This window comes from Schistocerca gregaria, chromosome 4 (assembly GCF_023897955.1).
Source record: "Schistocerca gregaria isolate iqSchGreg1 chromosome 4, iqSchGreg1.2, whole genome shotgun sequence".
Lineage (NCBI taxonomy): Eukaryota > Metazoa > Arthropoda > Insecta > Orthoptera > Acrididae > Schistocerca > Schistocerca gregaria.
Window position 1 is genome coordinate 458,282,315 of NC_064923.1, and position 23,160 is coordinate 458,305,474.

Sequence of the window (23,160 nt, forward strand, 5' to 3'; positions counted from 1 at the left end):
TGGTTGCAACGGTTTTATTTACTTATTGGAAGCGAAACATGAAAGCTACAGTTTACATTTCCTACGAATTTGTCATGATGTCAGGATCCTAATTACTGCGGCTGAAACGATCAGTAATTATAATTATAACGTTGTTTGTCAAAAACGTTAGTCACAACGTCCGATAACAAACTTCTAAGAACGTTGCTGTTTCGGTCTACCTGTAACGTCCTTGTTTAATTTCTATTAATGAAACAGAACTGTTACACTATATAATGACTGGTTCTCGATGTACGTTGTGATGTTCAATAACAGACCCATAAGCATGATGTATCTTCGTCTATGACGAATAAAATGGAGCTTCTAGTCCTACTTACGCAGCTTGCAAATCTTGGATCTCAGCAATAACTATCTAGAGTTATACTACGCACATTTCCGCCGGCGTATAGAGGGGCTACCAGTGACCCGTAACTGCTCGCGAAAAAACGCACTCACTTCACCTTGTGTCAAGCCGAGTTCGAGAGAAATGTCACTGGCTATTTGTAGCGAAAAATTACATCTCATCTCAGTAATCTTACTATCACAAGGGATCAAATTGTTCGAGCGACTGGTATCAGAGGTCTACGACCTCGATCTCTACGAAATCAATAATACTCACAGACGGTATTCACTGACAGATCAGACTCCGTCGCAGTCTTCTCCAAAATAAAATTTCTTATTAAACACTTAACAACTATGATGCTTTGCTGAACGCATGTAATTTGGAACCTTAAAACCATGTGTTGATGGTTATGTTAATACTTCTCCTGCATTTTTTGCAGATGATTTGATAAGGATAATTAATTTTGACTTCTCTCTTGCAGCAGGTAACTGAATTTTCTGCGCCTCAGTGCACACAATTTGTCGTAGCGCGACTAGGAAGAAATCCATCCATACTCCCAACAAAATTCCAAACATTTCGTTCTATTGCTCAGACGTGGAATTAACTCCTTCCACGTAATAGAACCCGATACATTGATCACGCTAGCCTCGCCCGATACATTTACCCCCATCACGTAATATTTTACTGCTCTCGCCACGTTCCGCTGTCAGAAAACAGAACAATATCCGCATTTACCGCTTCGAGATTCGACAGAGTCGAACGTTCAATATATATATATAGCTTATAGTGGGTCTTCAACTACGATGCGCGCGGCAATTCTTGGAAATTACCGAAATGAATACTGTTTAGCTTGAACTCCATCTTAGGAGAACGAATGACAGTCCTACAACACATTGTGACTCGTCTCTGTTTCAGTCTTACACTTTTTCACGACTTGACCGAAAATAGTACTTTCGTTAAACAATACCTCTGTTTTTTTTATATTAATATGAATTGCATTGTCCCAAATCCAGATTTAATTGTTTGTATGGAAATACCGTTCTGCAATAATGATAATTACATATGCCCGACCAAACGTTTCTGAAATCTTACGTTACCTCCTACAATATTTTTCGTGTTCTTTACTTCTCGCTTAACGGTGATAACCTAATTAATATCGGCATAATTGTAACTTACAGTATGTAATATATACTTAAGAAACAGGTTCGGGTCTTACCTGTCATGAGGAAATTTCGGACAGCTGTGAACACTAGACCGATGATTTTTCCGTTCTCCATTCCTTACTTAATGTCAGACTTCAGAGGCGGTGCCGCTACAGACTCGTAATAAGCCTTTAAAAATTTGCGACGTGCTTTATGTAATACCGATAAAACATTTAATCTCTTTCGTATAGCTGAACTATGGCAATGGAGCAATTTGGCTTAAAAATCGTAGTTCTGCCAGTGCAGTTATATACACGCGTAGTATAGAGACGCAACGAAAAAAATCGTATATAAATCGCAGGGAGCCGATGTCACAAATCATGCGACTAAAACAAAACAATACAATACACACATATGTATACGATGCACAATATCCTTACTTCAGAGACTTTTGTCTCATTTATATCGTTTATTCTCCGTGGAGAATTCATTCATGTTGTCTTTGACGAAGATTTCCCATTTTATTTCGTAACTTTATTTTTCATGAATTGAAATTCCTGCTGGTCTGTTTCTTTCAGCAGAAGCTAAAACAAACAAATAATGTGTTGTTACTAGTAGGCATCCTCCTACTGCATTCTTTAATGTATGAAATGGCTCCGTGAGATAAAAACCTGTAGCGTTAACTCTTTAAAGAGCTTCTTTTTAAATGCATTTTACCTGAAAAGATTAGGTTCTAATTCCAGCACCTTAACAGTAAGCCGTTGAGTTATTTTTCATCAAAAAAGGTAGATAATTTCTTCCGAAAATCTTGCTGCGTACTAACAAATTAATTATATCGTGTTTTGTTGCAACATATAAATTTTTATCTGACTCTGATAGTTTTCGCCTGGTAGGTATTGCAGGTACTTGAGTAAAGAAATTAACGCACATTCGGTTGGAGGGGGTTTCCAAGGCGTTTTTAGACGATCTACGTTCTACGTGTTCCGTGGTTTGTCTAGATCAATTAAAATGAAGCTTTGATGGCTCCTTAGCATACAGTTGATTTCTTCACCATCCCTGCTGCATTCAAGCTAGTTGTGTGGCCTTAATCAATCATCTTGTTGTCGGTGTTCCTTACTTTCTTCTTCATAGACATCGGAGCTCATCGTTCCGTCCTTAAAGAAAGTGTGCGTTATCTTCACTCTTACAGCAGTCATTATTTTCATAGAGACAATAGTGTCGTAGCTCTCCGAACATATAAGTGGCTGTTCTACTTTAGCCAGATCGCGCATGATGAGAAATGCCTATGTATTACTTAATTGAGTGATTTTATTGCTCGGGCATGGATGTGTGTGATGTCCTTAGGTTAGTTAGGTTTAAGTAGTTCTACGTTCTAGGGGACTGATGACCACAGATGTTAAGTCCCATAGTGCTCAGAGCCATTTGAACCATTTGATTTTATTGACGACAGATATCAGATACTTAAATAACAATGCAGAAACTAAAGCAGAGGAGCTTGAACTGAAAACGAACTGTCTCTAATCGCTAGAAAACGTCTCTGTCACTTCCGTATAACCAGTCAAGGAACACGATGACCTCACAATCTAACAGCAATTGCGATACTCCGTCTCGTTTTTGTAACCCATAGCGATAGCAGAGCTCCAAGCGGCCAGCGCGTGAAACTACTGAATACGATATCGGATGAGTGCGAATACTGACGTTTATATTGATTTGCAATGTAGAGTTTACAATGGGGAGTGTATGTAGTGCCATAGAAATCGATAGTAACCAAAAAAAGACACTACATTTCTCGCTATTTAATTTCCTGAAGACCCTGGGAGGTATGAGACGGTACATTACAGGACAATTTCTTTATTATTCTCTTCTAATGTACAGACATTTATTGAATAATGTAGTTTTCACTTAATAACAAATCAAAGCAGAGTTTTGTTCACTAGGTTTTCAGCCAAATCAATGATTGTTAACGTACGAAACCAATATGGAATGTAATCCCTACATTACATAACGTATCAAGTAAGTCAACACAACTGCAGCTTAAGGGAAGATCATAAGGCATGACAGTAGATCATCAAAAGCAATAAAACTGTTTCCCATTACAGAAGAAACCAATCCCTCAATTGCTGCTAAACCTGAGTCACAAATGGCAAGAATCTTCAACACTTTGCTTTTAAAAGAAAAGTGATTACATTTACTAAAATATTCATGTATTAGAAAGTCGAGAGTAATGTAAGAATGGGCGTATCATTAGACTCCACAAAAAAATTTTATGTGCCAATGGAAGTGCCTGTGTTAATAGACTGCAAGACAAATATATGCTCTTTGGGTATGAAATATGTGTTTATATTTTCTTGCTTTCGGCGGAATAAGCTTCAAATATACATATATTCGAAAGTGTTTCTTCATAAATAAGCTGTAGCTAATGTCATTGCATCAGTGTGATTCGGTTGTTTTTACACGTATTTCACGATCATCTATATCTCTTAGTAATTTGCAAAAGCCTGGAACGCAAAAATATAACAACTATTTCCTTAATTAAATAGAAAATAATTAAAAAGAAAGATTATCCATACGACACATCTAACTGCAATTTCAATACTTGGAGCGCAAGTGTCTCTCCAGCTGTCAAACGTTGAAAACTTTCACACCAAAGCCGTGACTGCATTTATTAGAGTGTGGTAGCGTCGCACAACACAACACAAACAACCCAGCGCCTCTGGCGGACAGCGCGTGAACACTTCGACAGCTCGCGTGAACACTGCAGCCGATGTCAATCTCAACTGACGGCATTGCGCGAAATTGTAGCGAAATGTCCTACAGACAGTGTGCCAGGAAATGCACACGTCGCCCGGAAAGCGTCATGTGTGGCGCTAGTGCTGGTAGTCGATCGCAATTGCTGGAACACATATGCGGACTTAACCTCGTCAGTAGAGACGGTAGAAGGCTTCCCATTTAGTGACATGACCACTGTGCATGCTCCTTGTTGTAGAATTCCATGGTGGTTGAAGGGAGGGTTTGACGCCATCTGTACCAAGCACGACATGCTTACATGTTTACACGTCGATATGTAGATAGGTGGAAGAAGTGCCACTTCGAGAATGTTGATGTGGGTGAATCTGGAAATTGTTTTGCCTCAGGTGACGAATGAAATCGCTATGGTTGCGGTCAGAAAGTTTGAAGGACAGTGCGTCTACAAATATTCCGGGTAGTTGTAGCGCTTCATTGTAAATTAGCTCCATCATCGATGGATCTGAGTCGGGCTTGTACACTGTAATGTCAAACGTATTCGGCCATCTGTCTGAAAATGACTTAAAAGTTCGTGGCGCCCTCCACCGATAACGCTGCAATTCAGTATGGTGTTGGCCCACCCTCAGCCTTGGTGACAGCTTCTATTCTCGCAGGCATACTTTCAATCAGGTGCTGGAAGGTTTATGGGGAACGTCAGCCCATTCTTCACGGAGTGATGCACTGAAGAGAGGTACCGATGTCGGTCGGTGAGGCCTGTCACGAATTCGGCGTTCCAAAAATCCCAGAGGTATTCTGTAAGATTCAGGTCAGGATTCTGTGCAGGCCAGTCCATTACAGGGATGATATTGTCGTGTAACCACTCCGCCACAGGCCGTGCATTATGAACAGTTGCTTGATCGAGGTGAAAGATGCAATCGCCATTCCCGAATTGCTCTTCAACAGTGGGACGCAAGAAGGTGCTTAAAAGATCAATGTAGGCCTGTGAAGTGATAGTGTCACGCAAAACAACAAGGCGCGCAAGGGCCCCCTCCATGAGAAACACTACCACATCATAACACCACCGCCTCTGAATTTTACTGTTGGCACTACACACGCTAGCACATGACGTTCACCGGGCATTCGCCATACCCACACCCTGCCATCTGATCGCCACATTGTGAACCGTGATTCTTCACGGCACATAATTTTTTCCACTGTTCAATCGTCCAATGTTTACGCTGCTTACACCAGTCGAAGCGTAGTATGGCATTTATCGGCGTGATGTGTGACTTATGAGCAGCCGCTCAACCGTGAAATCGAAGTTACCTCACCTCCCGCCTAACCGTCCTAGTACTTGCAGTGGATCTTGATGCAATTTGGAATTCCTGTGTGATGGTCTGGATAGATGTCTGCCTATTACGCGTTACGACCCTCTTCAACTGTCAGCGGTCTCTGTCACGCGTTTGTGCTGTACGTTAACCTAGGGATGTTTATGAGTTTGGAAATCCCGCAAACGGACGTATGACACACACAGAATCATCTGACCACGTTCGAAGTCCGTGAGTTCCGCGGCGCTCCCCATTCTGCTCTCTCACGATGTCTAATGACTACTGAGGTCGCTGATATGGAGTACATGGCAGTAGGTGTCAGCACAATACACCTAGTATCAAAAACGTATGTTTTTGGGGATGTCCGGATAATTTTGATCAGATAGTATAGGTACTTCTTAGACCATGTAAGACTATTGTTAGAGCTGTAGTCCAATTGGTATCACGACACGTGAGTGCTGCCTTTAGTGAACGGTGCCAGCGTTATATAATGCCGTTACTGACCGGGTGGTAACTTGTTGTTTTGTGGTGAGCCACAGAATTTGTACAGGTGAGCAAACATGTCAGGGTCAAATTTCCGGCCGCGTTCCTTTGTGGCGTGTATCGGGCAACCAAACCGAAAAATTTAGCTTGAGACAGATGCAGAAATTAAGGTTTCTGTGGAGGTATTGCCGATTGGCACTACTTCTGGCCAGCGAGTAAATCGACCATGAGACCATGATCAAAATGTAACGTTGATAGATAGAGGCAACAGGCCTACAACGTCAATATGTACATGTGCCAATCGTGTAACTGAGTCTGGGAATTCCCAACAAGTTCGTGCACGTGGCGTGCAACTTCACTGTACTGGCGCTTGATGCGCGTACCAGTCCGCTCTCTACAATCTTTTTGAACTCCAGGCCAAACAAATCGTTGTGAGACTAGACGCAGTGTTAGACTGAGGCCACGATGAGACAGGTTTGTATACTGTTAAAGGTGCATCTGCGGAATGTAGCTGGCAAGAATGGTGGAGGTTTCCCTTAGATAAGTCATAATATGATTTGACATATGCTCCAGGAATGTCAACAAGTTGCAAGTCGAAGGCGATGATGAATCCTTGACAAGATTCTGGAGTTCCTGGTTGTCCTCTTTGACCTTGGCGTGTCGTGCGAAATAGATAGTTCTTGAAATGCTGCTGACACATAAAAGACAATCTGCTATTACATACACTGTCCATTCCAAAGACGTGGCTGATGTCTGTGCTCAACTCGGCGTTAAATAAGTTTATTGTGTTGCCGATGCGAGCAACTGTAGTTTTGCCGGAATGCGTAAGTGAGTGGCTTATAGCCTGTATAACTATTAAAGCCTCTGGCTTATGGTTGTGGTCGAAAGTACCTGATGGCCTCGTAAATCACCAGTAATTTCCTGTCAAATGCGCTCCAATTTTGCTGTGATGGAGGCAGCTGACGAGACAAAAAAGGTAGAGGTTGTCATGCGGCACTGTGGAACTGTTGTGACGCCGCATCAGTAGTTGTTTGACTCGCATCTACTACTAGTGTGAGGGGTGCATACAGATCAGGGTGTCAGAGGAGTGCTGTATCTGCTATAGTCTGTCCTGCTACTTCGAAGGCAGAGGTCGTGCGCCCATCCACTGAATCGGTGATTTGCCCCTGATATTCGAACAAGTAAGCGTTGTGGACAGTGGTTGTTGCAGCTGAACCGAGTATGGCAGACGTCGACAATAGAAGTTTAGCATATTCAGAAAGCGACGTAATTCTTAGCAGTGTTTGGTCGAGCAATATGTAGAATGGCTCTGACGTTTTCCGGTAATGGCAGCGAGCTGGCAGATGAAATAGGTTGTCCTCGAAAGTTGTTGATGTATGACTGACCAAACACGCACTTAGCAGTGTTGGGAAACTTGCCTTCCTGTTCGCCCCTTTAAAGACTTCAATTAAATGCTGTTTTATTGCTCAGTGATAGGCGAAAAATAATTTTTTGTCGAGATTGGAAAAGGGGTAGAGACGACCTTGCAGTAAGGAATCCACAAATCTGTGCCATGAATGCGCAGCATTCTATTGGCCAAATGTCATAAAAAGGCTCTCAATCAGTCCAAATGGAATGTGACAGCTGTCTTCGGAATATCTTCCTCTACCACTGGAATTTGTGTAAACGCCTTAGCACAATCAATCACAATGAACACGGTTGCTCCAAATACAGCGTGATTATGGTTGGCTGACAAAGGCACTATGTACCGCTCTGGCACTGGACGCAGAAGGCACTGTCGAGTCCGGGATATCTGCCATAGTTCATAAATTGATTCACTCGTAAATTGAACTACTACTCCGTCTTAGTGCAGGCTAAATCATGTCGGGGTCACCAAAGTCGGAGCTTCTAAATTTTAGCTCTCTGAAACATACCAAAGCGTGTTCTACTTTAGACAGGTCGTGCGTAATTAGAAACGCCAATATGTCACTTAATTGAGCAACCTTTTGTAAGTGACGACAGATAACAGATACCTGAATAACAACACAAAAACTGTAGCAGTCGAGGAACTTGAAAAAACAAAAACACGAACGGTCTCTAATCGCTAGAAAAAGTACCTCTCATCTCCGTAACTACAAAGAGGCAAGGAATGTAGCGTGTATTACAACGACCTAAAACGACCGTATTTTTGACTTCAGCGGTGTCAAGCGAGATCTCAATGGAGGGCCGATTGGAGGTGTGTTGTTTTCTGATGAAAACTGGTTCTGCCTTAGCGCCAGTGATGGCTGTGTGTTGGTTAGAAGGAGGCCAGTTAAGGGCCTGCAACCAACCTTTCTGCATGCTAGATACACCGGCCGTACATCTGCAGTTATAGCTTGGAGAGCGATTTGTATGACAGCAGTAGCACACTCGTGATTGAGCCATGCACCCTGACTGCAAATTTGTACGTTAATCTGGTGATTCGACCTGTTGTACTACCATTCAGGAACAGCAGTCCTATGAAGTATTCCAACAGGATAACGCTCGTCCAAATACCGTTGTTAGAAACCAACATGTTTTACGGAGTGTCAACGTGTTGCCTTGGACTGCTCGATCACCAGGTCTGTCTCCAGCTGAGAATATATGGGACATCATCAGGCGACAACTCCAGCGTCATCCACAACCAGCATTAACTGTGCCTGTATTGATCACCTAAGTGGAACAGGCGTGAAACTTCATTCCACAAACTGACATCCGACACCTGTGTATGCACGCTTACGTGCTTGCGTCAATATTCTGGCGGTTACGCCAGTTATTAGTGCACCAGGACTTCACACTTGTAATGGTTTATCTCACGCTCACATTAACGTGTGATCTTCCAATGCTAATCACTTAAAAACATATTACCTAAACAAATGTATTTCCTAAATTCGTTACTTTTCTTTTTTTCTTTTTTTTTCTTTTTTTGTGTGTTGCGACTTTTTCCGCCAGTGTTTTTATCCGTAGAAGTAGTAGAAAAAAAGCTGCTTTTTAATATAAGAGGAAGAGTAGTGGCAGATTTTTCTGCTAAGATGTGTACAAAAGTAGTCTGTAACTAATCCCCTCAGTTAAGAATTAGCACTACTTGTAACTGTCTGTCAGTTTACTTTATAGAAGTAGCCAGCTGTAACAGTTTCTCTCTGTGTGTAGATTGAGTCAGTCCACGTGTCTGAGGGATGTCCTTGATACTGGGATCTATGAAACACGCAGTGTGAGTGAGTGAATGAATGAAAAGTACCGTTACACTGATGTCTTCTATAGTGTACGCTATTTTGCGTGAGCCTCGTCCGGTTGTTATAGCTACACTTCCTCTTCCTTCATAGCCATTCATGTACTGGGCAAACTGATACTCTGCTTAATGCACGACAATTAAATCCTTTCATATTGTCTTTAGTTCTCCGTTATGTTTTATTATAACAGGCGAAATGTCCTCGGCTTAAAAGGCCTCTCCATTGTAATCGGGAATACTTGTTTAAAGTAGTTGTCATTGTTTGTGTCCTTCCCTTACACCTTTTGTTGGCTTGAAGCACATAGGTACTTCTCTATTCCTGCACTAGTACATAAATTACCCTGATACAACAGAAGTTGCTCGCGTATAGTGGTATGTGCAATGCTCCTGCAAAGTATACTTCTTCTTATTAATATCGACACACACATTGCTGCATGGTACTTTCTACTCTTTTGCAGAATCGAAGACTCTCGAAATTAAAACTCCTGATTTTTTTATTAAATTCTAACACTCTGAAAAGATATCGTGTTTTCCCTTGTGTGATTCAGTGATATTTACAGTGACATATGAAACAAGGTGGTTGTTTATATTTGTGCCTCACGGTCCTGTTACGCAAATGATTTACATTTGCAACCTCAGAATACAACTTTCTTACGCATTTAATAGTTATAATCATGCAATAAAAAATAAATGAATAAATAAATAATAAAAATAACTATATATCCATGGAGCCTATGACCTTAGGGAGGATTTTTGGTTTTGGGAATAGTAGCGGGCAACGTCTGAACAGGGGTAGTTCATTTTTTTATGGTAGGGTAAGAGTGGCTGTGCCAAGTATGGATAACTTTGATTTTTTTCTTTAGATTAAACTTAGATAAGTAGATAAGTCACACACACACTCACACAAGGCGGCGTGCGCATCTGCCTAGTAAGCAGGGGAACCGTTTTCGAATCCTGGTCTGTTACAAATTTTCAGCCTTCCCCACTGCTTTAAATCAGTGCCTACTCGCAGCCAATATCTGCAATTCCTTTGTGCCTTAATTGATAGTGGCTCCTGGGTGAAAATCGTGTGTACTCTTTCGAGCTCGTGATATTGTGTGAAGCTTCATTTAACACAGGAAAGCAATATGAAAAAATTCTCATTTTATTCTCGCACTGTTCAGCTTTCTTTTTAAATATTGCGCGATGCTCTTACGCACTTTTATTCTTTGATTTCTCATTCTGTGTTGAGTTGTGTTTATAAGAGGCGCTCGTAGCGGCAGAATATTTTTTTGCTGCAGTCAGATGCTAAAATCTAGGGGCCCAGTTATTATTTTATACTTAACTTTTCGAGGGTATTTTTATTTTAGGCGCCTAATTTCGATGGGCCGCTCGAGACAAGCTGTAAGGACTAAATTATTACTAAACTTAGCATTTGGGATTCAATAACAACTCATTGAATTGAAGACTCACTTTTAAGAAAGGGAGTCGCCAGAGTCATTATGAGAACACCACGCCCAGTTAGTATGCAAAGCAATCAAAGCTCGACGTTGTGGTACCGATGGGCCACTCGGGACGGCCCGACCGACCGACGGACCGTCTCACCCTCTGCCAGTGGACGCGGTAAGCAGGAGCCTCGTGTCAGCACGCCGCTCTCCCGAGCGTTGTCGGCGTTTTTGACCTTAGAAACGTCACGTCTCAATCAAGTAGCTCCTCAGGTGGCATCAGAGGGCTGAATGTACCACATTCCAGTCCTATCACCAAAGAAAAAACAGAATTTCTGGCGGTACTAGCAATCGAACCAAGGCTCTCGGCATACTAGTCACACCCGCTGAAATTGAGCTACAGACGGGGACTTCTACATCTACATCTACATCTACATGACTACTCTGCAATTCACATTTAAGTGCTTGGCAGAGGGTTCATCGAACCACAATCATACTATCTCTCTACTATTCCACTCCCGAACAGCGAGCGGGAAAAACGAACACCTAAACCTTTCTGTTCGAGCTCTGATTTCTCTTATTTTATTTTGATGATCATTCCTACCTATGTAGGTTGGGCTCAACAAAATATTTTCGCATTCGGAAGAGAAAGTTGGTGACTGAAATTTCGTAAAAAGGTCTCGCCGCGACGAAAAACGTCTATGCTGTAATGACTTCCATCCCAATTCGTGTATCATATCTGCCACACTCTCTCCCCTATAACGCGATAATACAAAACGAGCTGCCCTTTTTTGCACCCTTTCGATGTCCTCCGTCAATCCCACCTGGTAAGCATCCCACACCGCGCAGCAATATTCTAACAGAGGACGAACGAGTGTAGTGTAAGCTGTCTCTTTAGTGGACTTGTTGCATCTTCTAAGTGTCCTGCCAATGAAACGCAACCTTTGGCTCGCCTTCCCCACAATATTGTCTATGTGGTCTTTCCAACTGAAGTTGTTCATAATTTTAACACCCAGGTACTTAGTTGAATTGACAGCCTTGAGAATTGTACTATTTATCGAGTAATCGAATTCCAACGGATTTCTTTTGGAACTCATGTGGATCATCTCACACTTTTCGTTATTTAGCGTCAGCTGCCACCTGACACACCATACAGCAATCTTTTCTTAATCGCTTTGCAGCTGATACTGGTCTTCGGATGACCTTACTAGACGATAAATTACAGCATCATCTGCGAACAGTCTAAGAGAACTGCTCAGATTGTCACCCAGGTCATTTATATAGATCAGGAACAGTAGAGGTCCCAGGACGCTTCCCTGGGGAACACCTGATATCACTTCAGTTTTACTCGAAGATTTGCCGTCTATTACTACGAACTGCGACCTTCCTGACAGGAAATCACGAATCCAGTCGCACAATTGAGACGATACCCCATAGCTCCGCAGCTTGATTAGAAGTCGCTTGTGAGGAGCGGTGTCAAAAGCTTTCCGGAAATCTAGAAATACGGAATCAACTTGAGATCCCCTGTCGATAGCGGCCATTACTTCGTGCGAATAAAGAGCTAGCTGCGTTGCACAAGAGCGATGTTTTCTGAAGCCATGCTGATTACGTGTCAATAGATCGTTCCCTTCGAGGTGATTCATAATGTTTGAATACAGTATATGCTCCAAAACCCTACTGCAAACCGACGTCAATGATATAGGTCTGTAGTTAAATGGATTACTCCTACTACCCTTCTTGAACACTGGTGCGACCTGCGCAATTTTCCAATCTGTAGGTACAGATCTATCGGTGAGCGAGCGGTTGTATGTGAGTGCTAAGTAGGGAGCTATAGTATCAGCGTAATCTGAAAGGAACCTAATTGGTATACAATCTGGACCTGAAGACTTGCCCGTATCAAGCGATTTGAGTTGCTTCGCAACCCCTAAGGTATCTACTTCTAAGAAACATTCGTCTTCCCTGGTGAAGGAATTTCGGAAAACTGCGTTCAATAACTCCGCTTTAGCAGCACAGTCGTCGATAACAGTACCATCGGCACTGCGCAGCGAAGGTATTGACTGCGTCTTGCCGCTTGTGTACTTTACATACGACCAGAATTTCTTCGGATTTTCTACCAAATTTCGAGACAATGTTTCGTTGTGGAACCTACTAAAGGCATCTCGCATCGAAGTACGTGCCAAATTTCGCGCGTCTGTAAATTTTAGCCCATCTTCGGGATTTCGCGTTCTTCTGAACTTCGCATGCTTTTTCCGTTGCCTCTGCAACAGCGTTCGGACCTTTTTTTGTGTACCACGGGGGATCCGTTCCATCTCTTACCAATTTATGAGGTATGAATATCTCAATTGCTGTTGCTACTATATCTTTGAATTTGAGCCACATCTCGTCTACATTCGCATAGTCAGTTCGGAAGGAATGGAAATTGTCTTTTAGGAAGGCTTCTAGTGGCACTTTATCCGCTTTTTTAAATAAAATTATTTTGTGTTTGTTTCTGATGGATTTGGAAGAAATGGTATTGAGCCTAGCTACAATGACCTTGTGATCACTAATCCCTGTATCAGTCATGATGCTCTCTATCAGCTCTGGATTGTTTGTGGCCAAGAGGTCAAGTGTGTTTTCGCAACCATTTACAATTCGCGTGGGTTCGTGGACTAACTGCTCGAAATAATTTTCGGAGAATGCATTTAGGACAATCTCGGAAGACGTTTTCAGCCTACCACCGGTTTTGAACAAGTATTTTTGCCAACATACCGAGGGTAGGTTGAAGTCCCCACCAACTATAACCGTATGAGTGGGGTATTTATTTGTTACGAGACTCAAACTTTCTCTGAACTGTTCCGCAACTGTATCATCAGAGTCTGGGGGTCGGTAGAAGGAGCCAATTATTAACTTAATGCGGCTGTTAAGTATAACCTCCACCCACACCAATTCGCACGGAGTATCTACTTCGACTTCACTACCAGATAAACCACTACTGACAGACGCAAACACTCCACCACCAATCCTGCCTAATCTATCTTTCCTGAACACCGTCTGAGACTTCGTAAAAATTTCTGCAGAACTTATTTCAGGCTTTAGCCAGCTTTCTGTACCTATAACGATATCAGCTTCTGTGCTTTCTATTAGCGCTTGAAGCTCAGGGACTTTTCCAGCGCAACTACAACAATTTACAACTATAATTCCGACTGTTCCTTGATCCAAGCACGTCCTGTAATTGCCAAGCACCCTTTGACATTGCAGCCCATCCCGCACTTTCCCGAGGCCTTCTAACCTAAAAAACCGCCCAGTCCACGCCACACAGCCTCCGCTACCCGCGTAGCCGCCAGCTGAGTGTAGTGAATGAGTCCATTGAAACCATATCTGTAGACTCTTCTTCGTTGTTAGTAACAGCAAGTGTTGACACGGTTTCTCTGTCAGTTTCGTAGCAAATAGTCATGAATTTTATAGACCGTATACTTCACTCTTGGCTTCCAAGTGCTGCCTCTTTCCCCTTAAGACATTAAAAAAATATGATCGTAGGTCCACATTGCCGTCCACACACCCATAGCGCCACAATTTGTATTCAAGCAAACACCTCCTATAGTCGATCGGTAACATCGCTATGTTCTCCAGCAACAACAACACAACAGCAGCAACAATAACAACTCTTACGGGTACTACTAATACCGCTTCAGTGGACACATTTCTTTCTGTTTGAGACATGCAACCAAAATCCCAGTGCGTAATTTCGAACTTATTTCTTTAAAATGTTAGAATTCGTGTTGACAAGCAGTAAAGAAATGGTCCCATGCTTAATCTTCATGCATATTGCATCTGCTGTAGTGCTACTAGCTTTTTGTAAAATATTCTGTCAGTTTTAATAATTTTATTATCTTTTCTAATGTTGTAGCGCTCTAATTTCACAGCGGCAGAGAAGTTTCCCAACGTCCGCCTACATTTCAACCACAAGCTGGTGGCTGCTGATTTGCACAAAGGCAACATGGTCTTCCAAATGTAAGTAATTCTTTTCAGTACTTAATTTGCAACTGACACATAAAGTTAGAGAAACAACAGAATTTTGCATATGAACACCTCCTTAGTCGGTCCTGGTACTTCCGTTGACCAGTCATTAATATGAACACATCTCAGATGTCGAGGGTTTACTGAATGATTATGTGGTGAAATTTTGTGTGTTCTAGTTTCCTAATGGAGATAACTGACAGTCATTCGTAGTTAGCAAATACATATGCAAAATTTTATGTACAAACAGTTGTGATATGGACAAACAGTTTTAAGATAATTAGAACTGCAATAAATAGATAAATACAATCTCTGACTCCAATGAACACACGCATACACACCAATATTTGAATATTTAGTACTGATGAAATTATCCTATTTTCTATTTAACATTCGTATATTCGGTTGCGCTGAGAACGTTTATTTTGAAGTTAGATGTTTGGTTCAAATGGCTCTGAGCACTATGGGACTTAACATCTATAGTCATCAGTCCCCTAGAACTTAGAACTACTTAAACTTAACTAACCTAGGACATCACACAACACCCAGTCATCACGAGGCTGAAGTTAGATCCAACTTTATTCATATCCATTTTATAGCGTGATTTACCTTCACTATTAAGGAGAAGCTTTAATAAGACTTATTTATATTTCAAAAGGTCTTTAAATAAGTTTTAAATACCAATAGAATGATCTAAAAACTAAATCAGTAAATTTTAATGTATCTCGTAATACATAGTTCTGACAGCTAGGGGCCATTTGGAATGCTGCATAACCACCAGTGTTATTTTTTTTTTGTGCCCTCCTAGCTAAGAGAAGGAAATGAAAATTGCCAAAATAATAAAAAACCGAAGCTGACTAAAAGCAGGTATAATCAGAAGCAACTATATACCTTTTTGTTCTGCTAGCGTAATAACGACGTTACTGAGGTCGCCAGGGGACAATCCAGTTGTAACAGATTTCAAAATAGAGCGTTTGCGGAATAGTTATGCAAACCGAGAAGTGATTATTGGCACGCTTCTCTTCAGCACATGCGTCCGGCGGGAATAGACCCAGACAGACAGTGATGCCGAAGCTCCTTGAACGTCTGCATTCGCGGCGAAGAGTATAGAAGCAGACAAAGTGTCCGCTGATTTAGGAGGTCTACTATCGTAACTAGCCAGCTGGAGCTCGACCCTCCATGTGGAATCAGTAGTTACGATTGTCCATAGTGTGTCCGCCGGCCCCTTACTTACAGTTTTGTTTCGCTTTCACGTAATACTACAACATATCTTTATCCACCAGAGACAGGCCTCCGTTTGACCGTTGTGGAACGATGTCAAGTGTGTCATATCAACTGGGGGATCCGTTTTTACGTTTTACGGGATGTTTCAAAGACAATGTATGCATTACAACGTATTCTGTTGTCGAAATTATCGATCAGTGCGCCACGGCTCGGTTATTGGAGGAACGAATACATTGTCTAGGTTATATTTGTTTCCACTAGGTTCGGTTGTCTTCTGTTTGCTTGGTTTCCGTCGCACGTTGTAAAATGGCTGCTCCGCAGCAGAAATCATTTTGTGGTCTCGATTTGCGAACTGTATTTCCATGTTGACGGTGCAAAGACGTTTCAGGTTGAGGTACCAAACTGATCCTCAGAATGGGTGGAACATCCACAGATCGTATCGACAGTTTGTAGACACAGGAGTTGTATGGAAAGGGAAGAGTCCTGGTTGCCCTCGTGTTTCCAACGGAAATGTCGTAAGAACTCAAACTGCTTTGCAGGTCCTAAAAGATCAACAAGTCGTGCCAGTCGGGAACTGCAACTGCGTACAACAACAATTTGGCGTGTTTTGAACCGCCAGTTGGTTATGAGGCCGTACAAGTTACAGCTGTTGCTGGCTCTACGTCACGACGAAAACGCAAAAGTGTGGCATTTTCAGAAGAGCTTCAGAGTGCCATTGACAATGATAAAACTTCCGCACAACGCATCGTGTTCAGTGATGAAGCGACGTTCCATCTTAGCTGGAAAGTAAGCAAACAAAGTGTGCGAATTTGGGGCCTACAGAACACAAATGCAGGCACTGAACATGTAGAAGATTTATAAAAAAGTGTTCTGTGCATTATACCACTCATCTGTTTACGGTCCATTCTACTTTGATGGAAACACTGTTGACGGTCAGAAGTGTATTGCTATGTTACAAAACTGATTGTTTCCGAGGCTGAACGAGCCAGCTTTATTTTTCAACAAGCCGGAGCACCTCTCACTGGTGTCGCCAAGTAAATGGATGTCTGATTGAATCCCTACCGAAGCTCAGGATTGGTCGTCAAACAGCCGGCGACTTATCGCTTCCCCAGCTGGCCTCAACGACAACCGGGTTTAACGCCCTGTGACTTCGTCCCGTGGGGTTTCTTTACGGACAACGTTTACGCGCCAGCACTACCACAGAACCAAGAGGTGTTAAAAAGCCGGCTCCGTCCTGCCATAACGTAAGAGGCGGTGGCCATGGTTATCCGAGTGCGGGAGGAATTCGAGTATCGATGTGATCCTGTTCTTGTCGGTGGGGAGGACATACTGAACTTTAGCAATTTAAACTTGAGATATTCGTAAATACGCATCCCAAGTTTCATAGCTGTATGTCGTAAAGCTTAATAAATATAGGCGTTCCAAAAACGTATATTGTTTTTCAAACGCCGTGTAAACATGCTTCAAAGAGTATACACTAATCTGAAATTTGAGATACGATGTCCTGTTCTTCCATTTGTCGACAAGCTGTGCAGTTAGAGTTGGGATGTGTGATGGAGGCATGAATTTTCCTTTGCTCTTGGCCATGTTTCACGTCCGTCGCCAATGAATTTTCCCGGGTTAAAGAAGCTAAAGAAAAAGCCGACACACAGAAATAAGACTCAGTTTTCAAGATGTGATTCCGTCATCTCAAGACGATGCTCGAACATCAAGAAGAAGCGATCTTACCAAATTACGTCATCTTTCTTTCACAGCCAGAGCGGAAGTTATCGCTTGTATCGAATGTTTTTTTGTATCGTGCGAAATTATTGTCTAGAAGGAACCACTTGAGTGCGAGGTCGCAAAAAGTCAATGATGGTCATGGGCCGGCCGAAGTGGCCGTCCGGTTCTAGGCGCTGCAGTCTGGAACCGCGAGACCGCTACGGTCGCAGGTTCGAATCCTGCCTCGGGCATGGATGTGTGTGATGTCCTTAGGTTGGTTAGGTTTAAGTAGTTCTACGTTCTAGGGGACTAATGGCCTCAGAAGTTGAGTCCCATAGTGATCAGAGCCATTTGAACCATTTGGTGAACCATTTGGCATTCAACGGCCCACATACTGTCTACCATCAACCATAATATTGGCTGCTAATGGCAACAGGGGAAGGAACTGGAGGTATTCAATGGTGAGTACAGCATGAAGCAACGGAGTGTGGTTGAACTGATTAGTCTACGAGTAACTCACAACAGAGCTACAGTATTAGTGGTTTTGATAAAAAGGAGAGCACTGGTAACGATAAACAAACCAAACACTGCGTTGAGTCTACAACAAGTTACCGAAGTTGACATTTCGTCAGAAAGGAACCCAAGGAATTTCGCAAGTGCGAAAGAAGTGGGAGATGCAATATGAACGTTTCTGCAAGACGATCGAGTGGAATTTGTGGCGCCGCGTACGTTCGGCAGTACGGACAGTGTTTTGAGGAGTACAGTGACAACGATATGTGCGTAACAAGTGGCCGTGCTATTGAAACAGGTGTCAAGCCATGTAGTTTCATCGTCCTTGCCCGACAGGAAGCCACGAGTCCTGGCTGCAGTCAATCTTAGTAAAGGACACGCGTTGTTCAAGGAGCGGATACCAAACATAATTACGTACGTAGAAGATCATCCGCAGCATAGTAAAAGAAAAAAAAAAGAGAGAGATAGGGAGAGAGAGAGAGAAACCAGTTGTGAACAAATTAGGATAAGTCCGCAGCAATATGACCGATATGACTGTGGAAGATCATCCGCAGCATACGCGTTGCGCGTTGTTCAAGGAGCAGATACCAAACATAATTACGTAAGTAGAAGATCATCCGCAGCATAGTAAAAAAAAAAGATAGAGAGAGAGAGAGAGAGAGAGAGAGAGAGAGAGAGAGAGAGAGAGAGAGAGAGAAACCAGTTGTGAACAAATTAGGATAAGTCCGCAGCAATATGATCGATTTGACCGTCGAAGATCATCCGCAACATACGCATAGAGCGTTGTTCAAGGAGCGGATACCAAACATAATTATGTACGTAGAAGATCATCCGCAGCATAGTAAAAGAAAAAAAAAGAAAGAGAGAGGGAGAGAGAGAGAGAGAGAAACCAGTTGTGAACAAATTAGGATAAGTCCGCTGCAATGTGACCGATATGACTGTGGAAGATCATCCGCAGCATACGCGTTTCGCGTTGTTCAAGGAGCGGATACCAAACATAATTACATACGTAGAAGATCATCCGCAGCACAGTAAAAAAAAAAAAAGATAGAGAGAGAGAGAAACCAGTTGTGAACAAATTAGGATAATTCCGCAGCAATATGACCGATATGACCGTGGAAGATCATCCGCAACATACGCGTAGCGCGTTGTTCAAGGAGCGGATACCAAACATAATTATGTACGTAGAAGATCATCCGCAGCATAGTAAAAGAAAAAAAAAAAGAAAGAGAGAGGGAGAGAGAGAGAGAAACCAGTTGTGAACAAATACAAATTAGGATAAGTCCGCAGCAATATGACCGATATGACTGTGGAAGATCATCCGCAGCATACGCGTTTCGCATTGTTCAAGGAGCGGATACCAAACATAATTACGTACGTAGAAGATCATCCGCAGCACAGTAAAATATATATATATATATATATATATATATATATATATATATATAGAGAGAGAGAGAGAGAGAGAGAGAGAGAGAGAGAGAGAGAGACATATATATATATATATAGAGAGAGAGAGAGAGAGAGAGAGAGAGAGAGAGACCAGTTGTGAACAAATTAGGATAATTCCGCAACAATATGACCGATATGACCGTGGAAGATCATCCGCAACATACGCGTAGCGCGTTGTTCAAGGAGCGGATACCAAACATAATTATGTACTTAGAAGATCATCCGCAGCATAGTAAAAGAAAAAAAAAGAGAGAGAGAGGGAGAGAGAGAGAGAAACCAGTTGTGAACAAATTAGGATAAGTCCGCAGCAATATGACCGATATGACTGTGGAAGATCATCCGCAGCATACGCGTTTCGTGTTGTTCAAGGAGCGGATACCAAACATAATTACGTAAGTAGAAAATCATCCGCAGCACAGTAAAAAAAAAAAGATAGAGAGAGAGAGAGAGAGAGAGAGAGAGAGAGAGAAACCAGTTGTGAACAAATTAGGATAATTCCGCAGCAATATGACCGATATGACTGTGGAAGATCACCCGCAGCATACGCGTTGCGCATTGTACAAGGAGCAGATACCAAACATAATTACGTACGTAGAAGATCATCCGCAGCATAGTAAAAGAAGAAAAAACAAGAGAGAGAGAGAGAAACCAGTTGTGATAAATTAGGATAAGTCCGCAACAATATGACCGATATGACCGTGGAAGATCATCCGCAGCATACGCGTTGCGCGTTGTTCAAGGAGCGGATACCAAACATAATTACGTACGTAGAAGATCATCCGCAGCACAGTAAAATATATATATATATATATATATATATATATATATATATATATATATATATATATAGAGAGAGAGAGAGAGAGAGAGAGAGAGAGAGAGAAACCAGTTGTTAACAAATTAGGATAATTCCGCAACAATATGACCGATATGACCGTGGAAGATCATCCGCAACATACGCGTAGCGCGTTGTTCAAGGAGCGGATACCAAACATAATTATGTACGTAGAAGATCATCCGCAGCATAGTAAAAGAAAAAAAAAGAGAGAGAGAGGGAGAGAGAGAGAGAAACCAGTTGTGAACAAATTAGGATAAGTCCGCAGCAATATGACCGATATGACTGTGGAAGATCATCCGCAGCATACGCGTTTCGTGTTGTTCAAGGAGCGGATACCAAACATAATTACGTAAGTAGAAAATCATCCGCAGCACAGTAAAAAAAAAGATAGAGAGAGAGAGAGAGAGAGAGAGAGAGAGAGAGAGAGAGAAACCAGTTGTGAACAAATTAGGATAATTCCGCAGCAATATGACCGATATGACTGTGGAAGATCACCCGCAGCATACGCGTTGCGCATTGTACAAGGAGCAGATACCAAACATAATTACGTACGTAGAAGATCATCCGCAGCATAGTAAAAGAAGAAAAAACAAGAGAGAGAGAGAGAGAGAGAAACCAGTTGTGATAAATTAGGATAAGTCCGCAGCAATATGACCGATATGGCCGTGGAAGATCATCCGCAGCATACGCGTTGCGCGTTGTTCAAGGAGCGGATACCAAACATACACTCCTGGAAATTGAAATAAGAACACCGTGAATTCATTGTCCCAGGAAGGGGAAACTTTATTGACACATTCCTGGGGTCAGTTACATCACATGATCACACTGACAGAACCACAGGCACATAGACACAGGCAACAGAGCATGCACAATGTCGGCACTAGTACAGTGTATATCCACCTTTCGCAGCAATGCAGGCTGCTATGTCCCATGGAGACGATCGTAGAGATGCTGGATGTAGTCCTGTGGGACGGCTTGCTATGCCATTTCCACCTGGCGCCTCAGTTGGACCAGCGTTCGTGCTGGACGTGCAGACCGCGTTAGACGACGCTTCATCCAGTCCCAAACATGCTCAATGGGGGACAGATCCGGAGATCTTGCTGGCCAGGGTAGTTGACTTACACCTTCTAGAGCACGTAGGTTGCACGGGATACATGCGGACGTTCATTGTCCTGTTGGAACAGCAAGTTCCCTTGCCGGTCTAGGAATGGTAGAACGATGGGTTCGATGACGGTTTGGACGTACCGTGCTCTATTCAGTGTCTCCTCGACGGCCAGTGTAGGAGATCGCTCCCCACACCATGATGCCGGGTGTTGGCCCTGTGTGCCTCGGTCGTATGCAGTCCTGATTGTGGCTCTCACCTGCACGGCGCCAAACACGCATACGACCATCATTGGCACCAAGCCAGAAGCGACTCTCATCGCTGAAGACGAGACGTCTCCATTCGTCCCTCCATTCACGCCTGTTGCGACACCACTGGAGGCGGGCTGCACGATGTTGGGGCGTGAGCGGAAGACGGCCTAACGGTGTACGGGACCGTAGCCCAGCTTCATGGAGACGGTTGCGAATGGTCCTCGCCGATACCCCAGGAGCAACAGTGTCCCTAATTTGCTGGGAAGTGGCGGTGCGGTCCCCTACGGCACTGCGTAGGATCCTACGGTCTTGGTGTGCATCCGTGCGTCGCTGCGGTCCGGTCCCAGGTCGACGGGCACGTGCACCTTCCGCCGACCACTGGCGACAACATCGATGTACTGTGGAGACCTCACGCCCCACGTGTTGAGCAATTCGGCGGTACGTCCACCCGGCCTCCCGCATGCCCACTATACGCCCTCACTCAAAGTCCGTCAACTGCACATACGGTTCACGTCCACGCTGTCGCGGCATGCTACCAGTGTTAAAGACTGCGATGGAGCTCCGTATGCAACGGCAAACTGGCTGACACTGACGGCGGCGGTGCACAAATACTTCGCAGCTAGCGCCATTCGACTGCCAACACCGCGGTTCCTGGTGTGTCCGCTGTGCCGTGCGTGTGATCATTGCTTGTACAGCCCTCTCGCAGTGTCCGGAGCAAGTATGGTGGGTCTGACACACAGGTGTCGTGTTCTTTTTTCCATTTCCAGGAGTGTAATTACGTACGTAGAAGATTATCCATAGCATAGTATAAAAAAAAAAAAAAAAAAAAAGTGAGGGAGAGAGAAACCAGTTGTGAACAAATTAGGATAATTCCGCAGCAGTATGACCGTGTAGTGCGTAAGAAAAACTACGAAAATTCAAGGAAGGACAAGGCGCACTTTTTACAAAAACTGTTGTTCGTGCGTTTCAAGGATGCTCGATACAATTTAAAGGGCGTGCATAATAGTGATCTGCTACTTTATGCACATCAAATTACGTGCGACATAGATTACAACGATTTCAAAGGTAGCATTCGATGGTTGCCTAATTTTAAACAGTGCTACAGAGTTAGAAGACGTAAGATAACGAAACTTGAAACGAGGCGTCAACATGCCGATACACGGCAAGCTGCAGAATAGGCCCGAAAATTTATAGATAAGATAAACAAACTTATTCTCTGCCTCGTGATGACTGGGTGTTGTGTGATGTTCTAAGGTTAAGTTAGGTTTAACTAGTTCTAGGGGACTGATGACCATAGATGTAAAGTCCCATAGTCTCAGAGCCATTTTTTAAACAAACTTATCCCATCGCTCAGTAAGGAGTTTGTTTTCAACTCCGACCAATCGGGGTTTGAAGAGA

General features: G+C 43.0%; 1 protein-coding gene across 1 annotated transcript in view; it reads left to right on the forward strand.

Annotated features, from left to right (window-relative positions):
• The window catches only part of LOC126267269 (kynurenine 3-monooxygenase), a 164,403-nt gene that overhangs the window by 84,793 nt on the left and 56,450 nt on the right, over positions 1 to 23,160 (forward strand). The window contains exon 5 of the mRNA XM_049972335.1: positions 14,591 to 14,678. Within this exon, the coding sequence (XP_049828292.1) occupies positions 14,591 to 14,678 (88 nt within the window). The remainder of the gene's footprint in view (positions 1 to 14,590; positions 14,679 to 23,160) is intronic.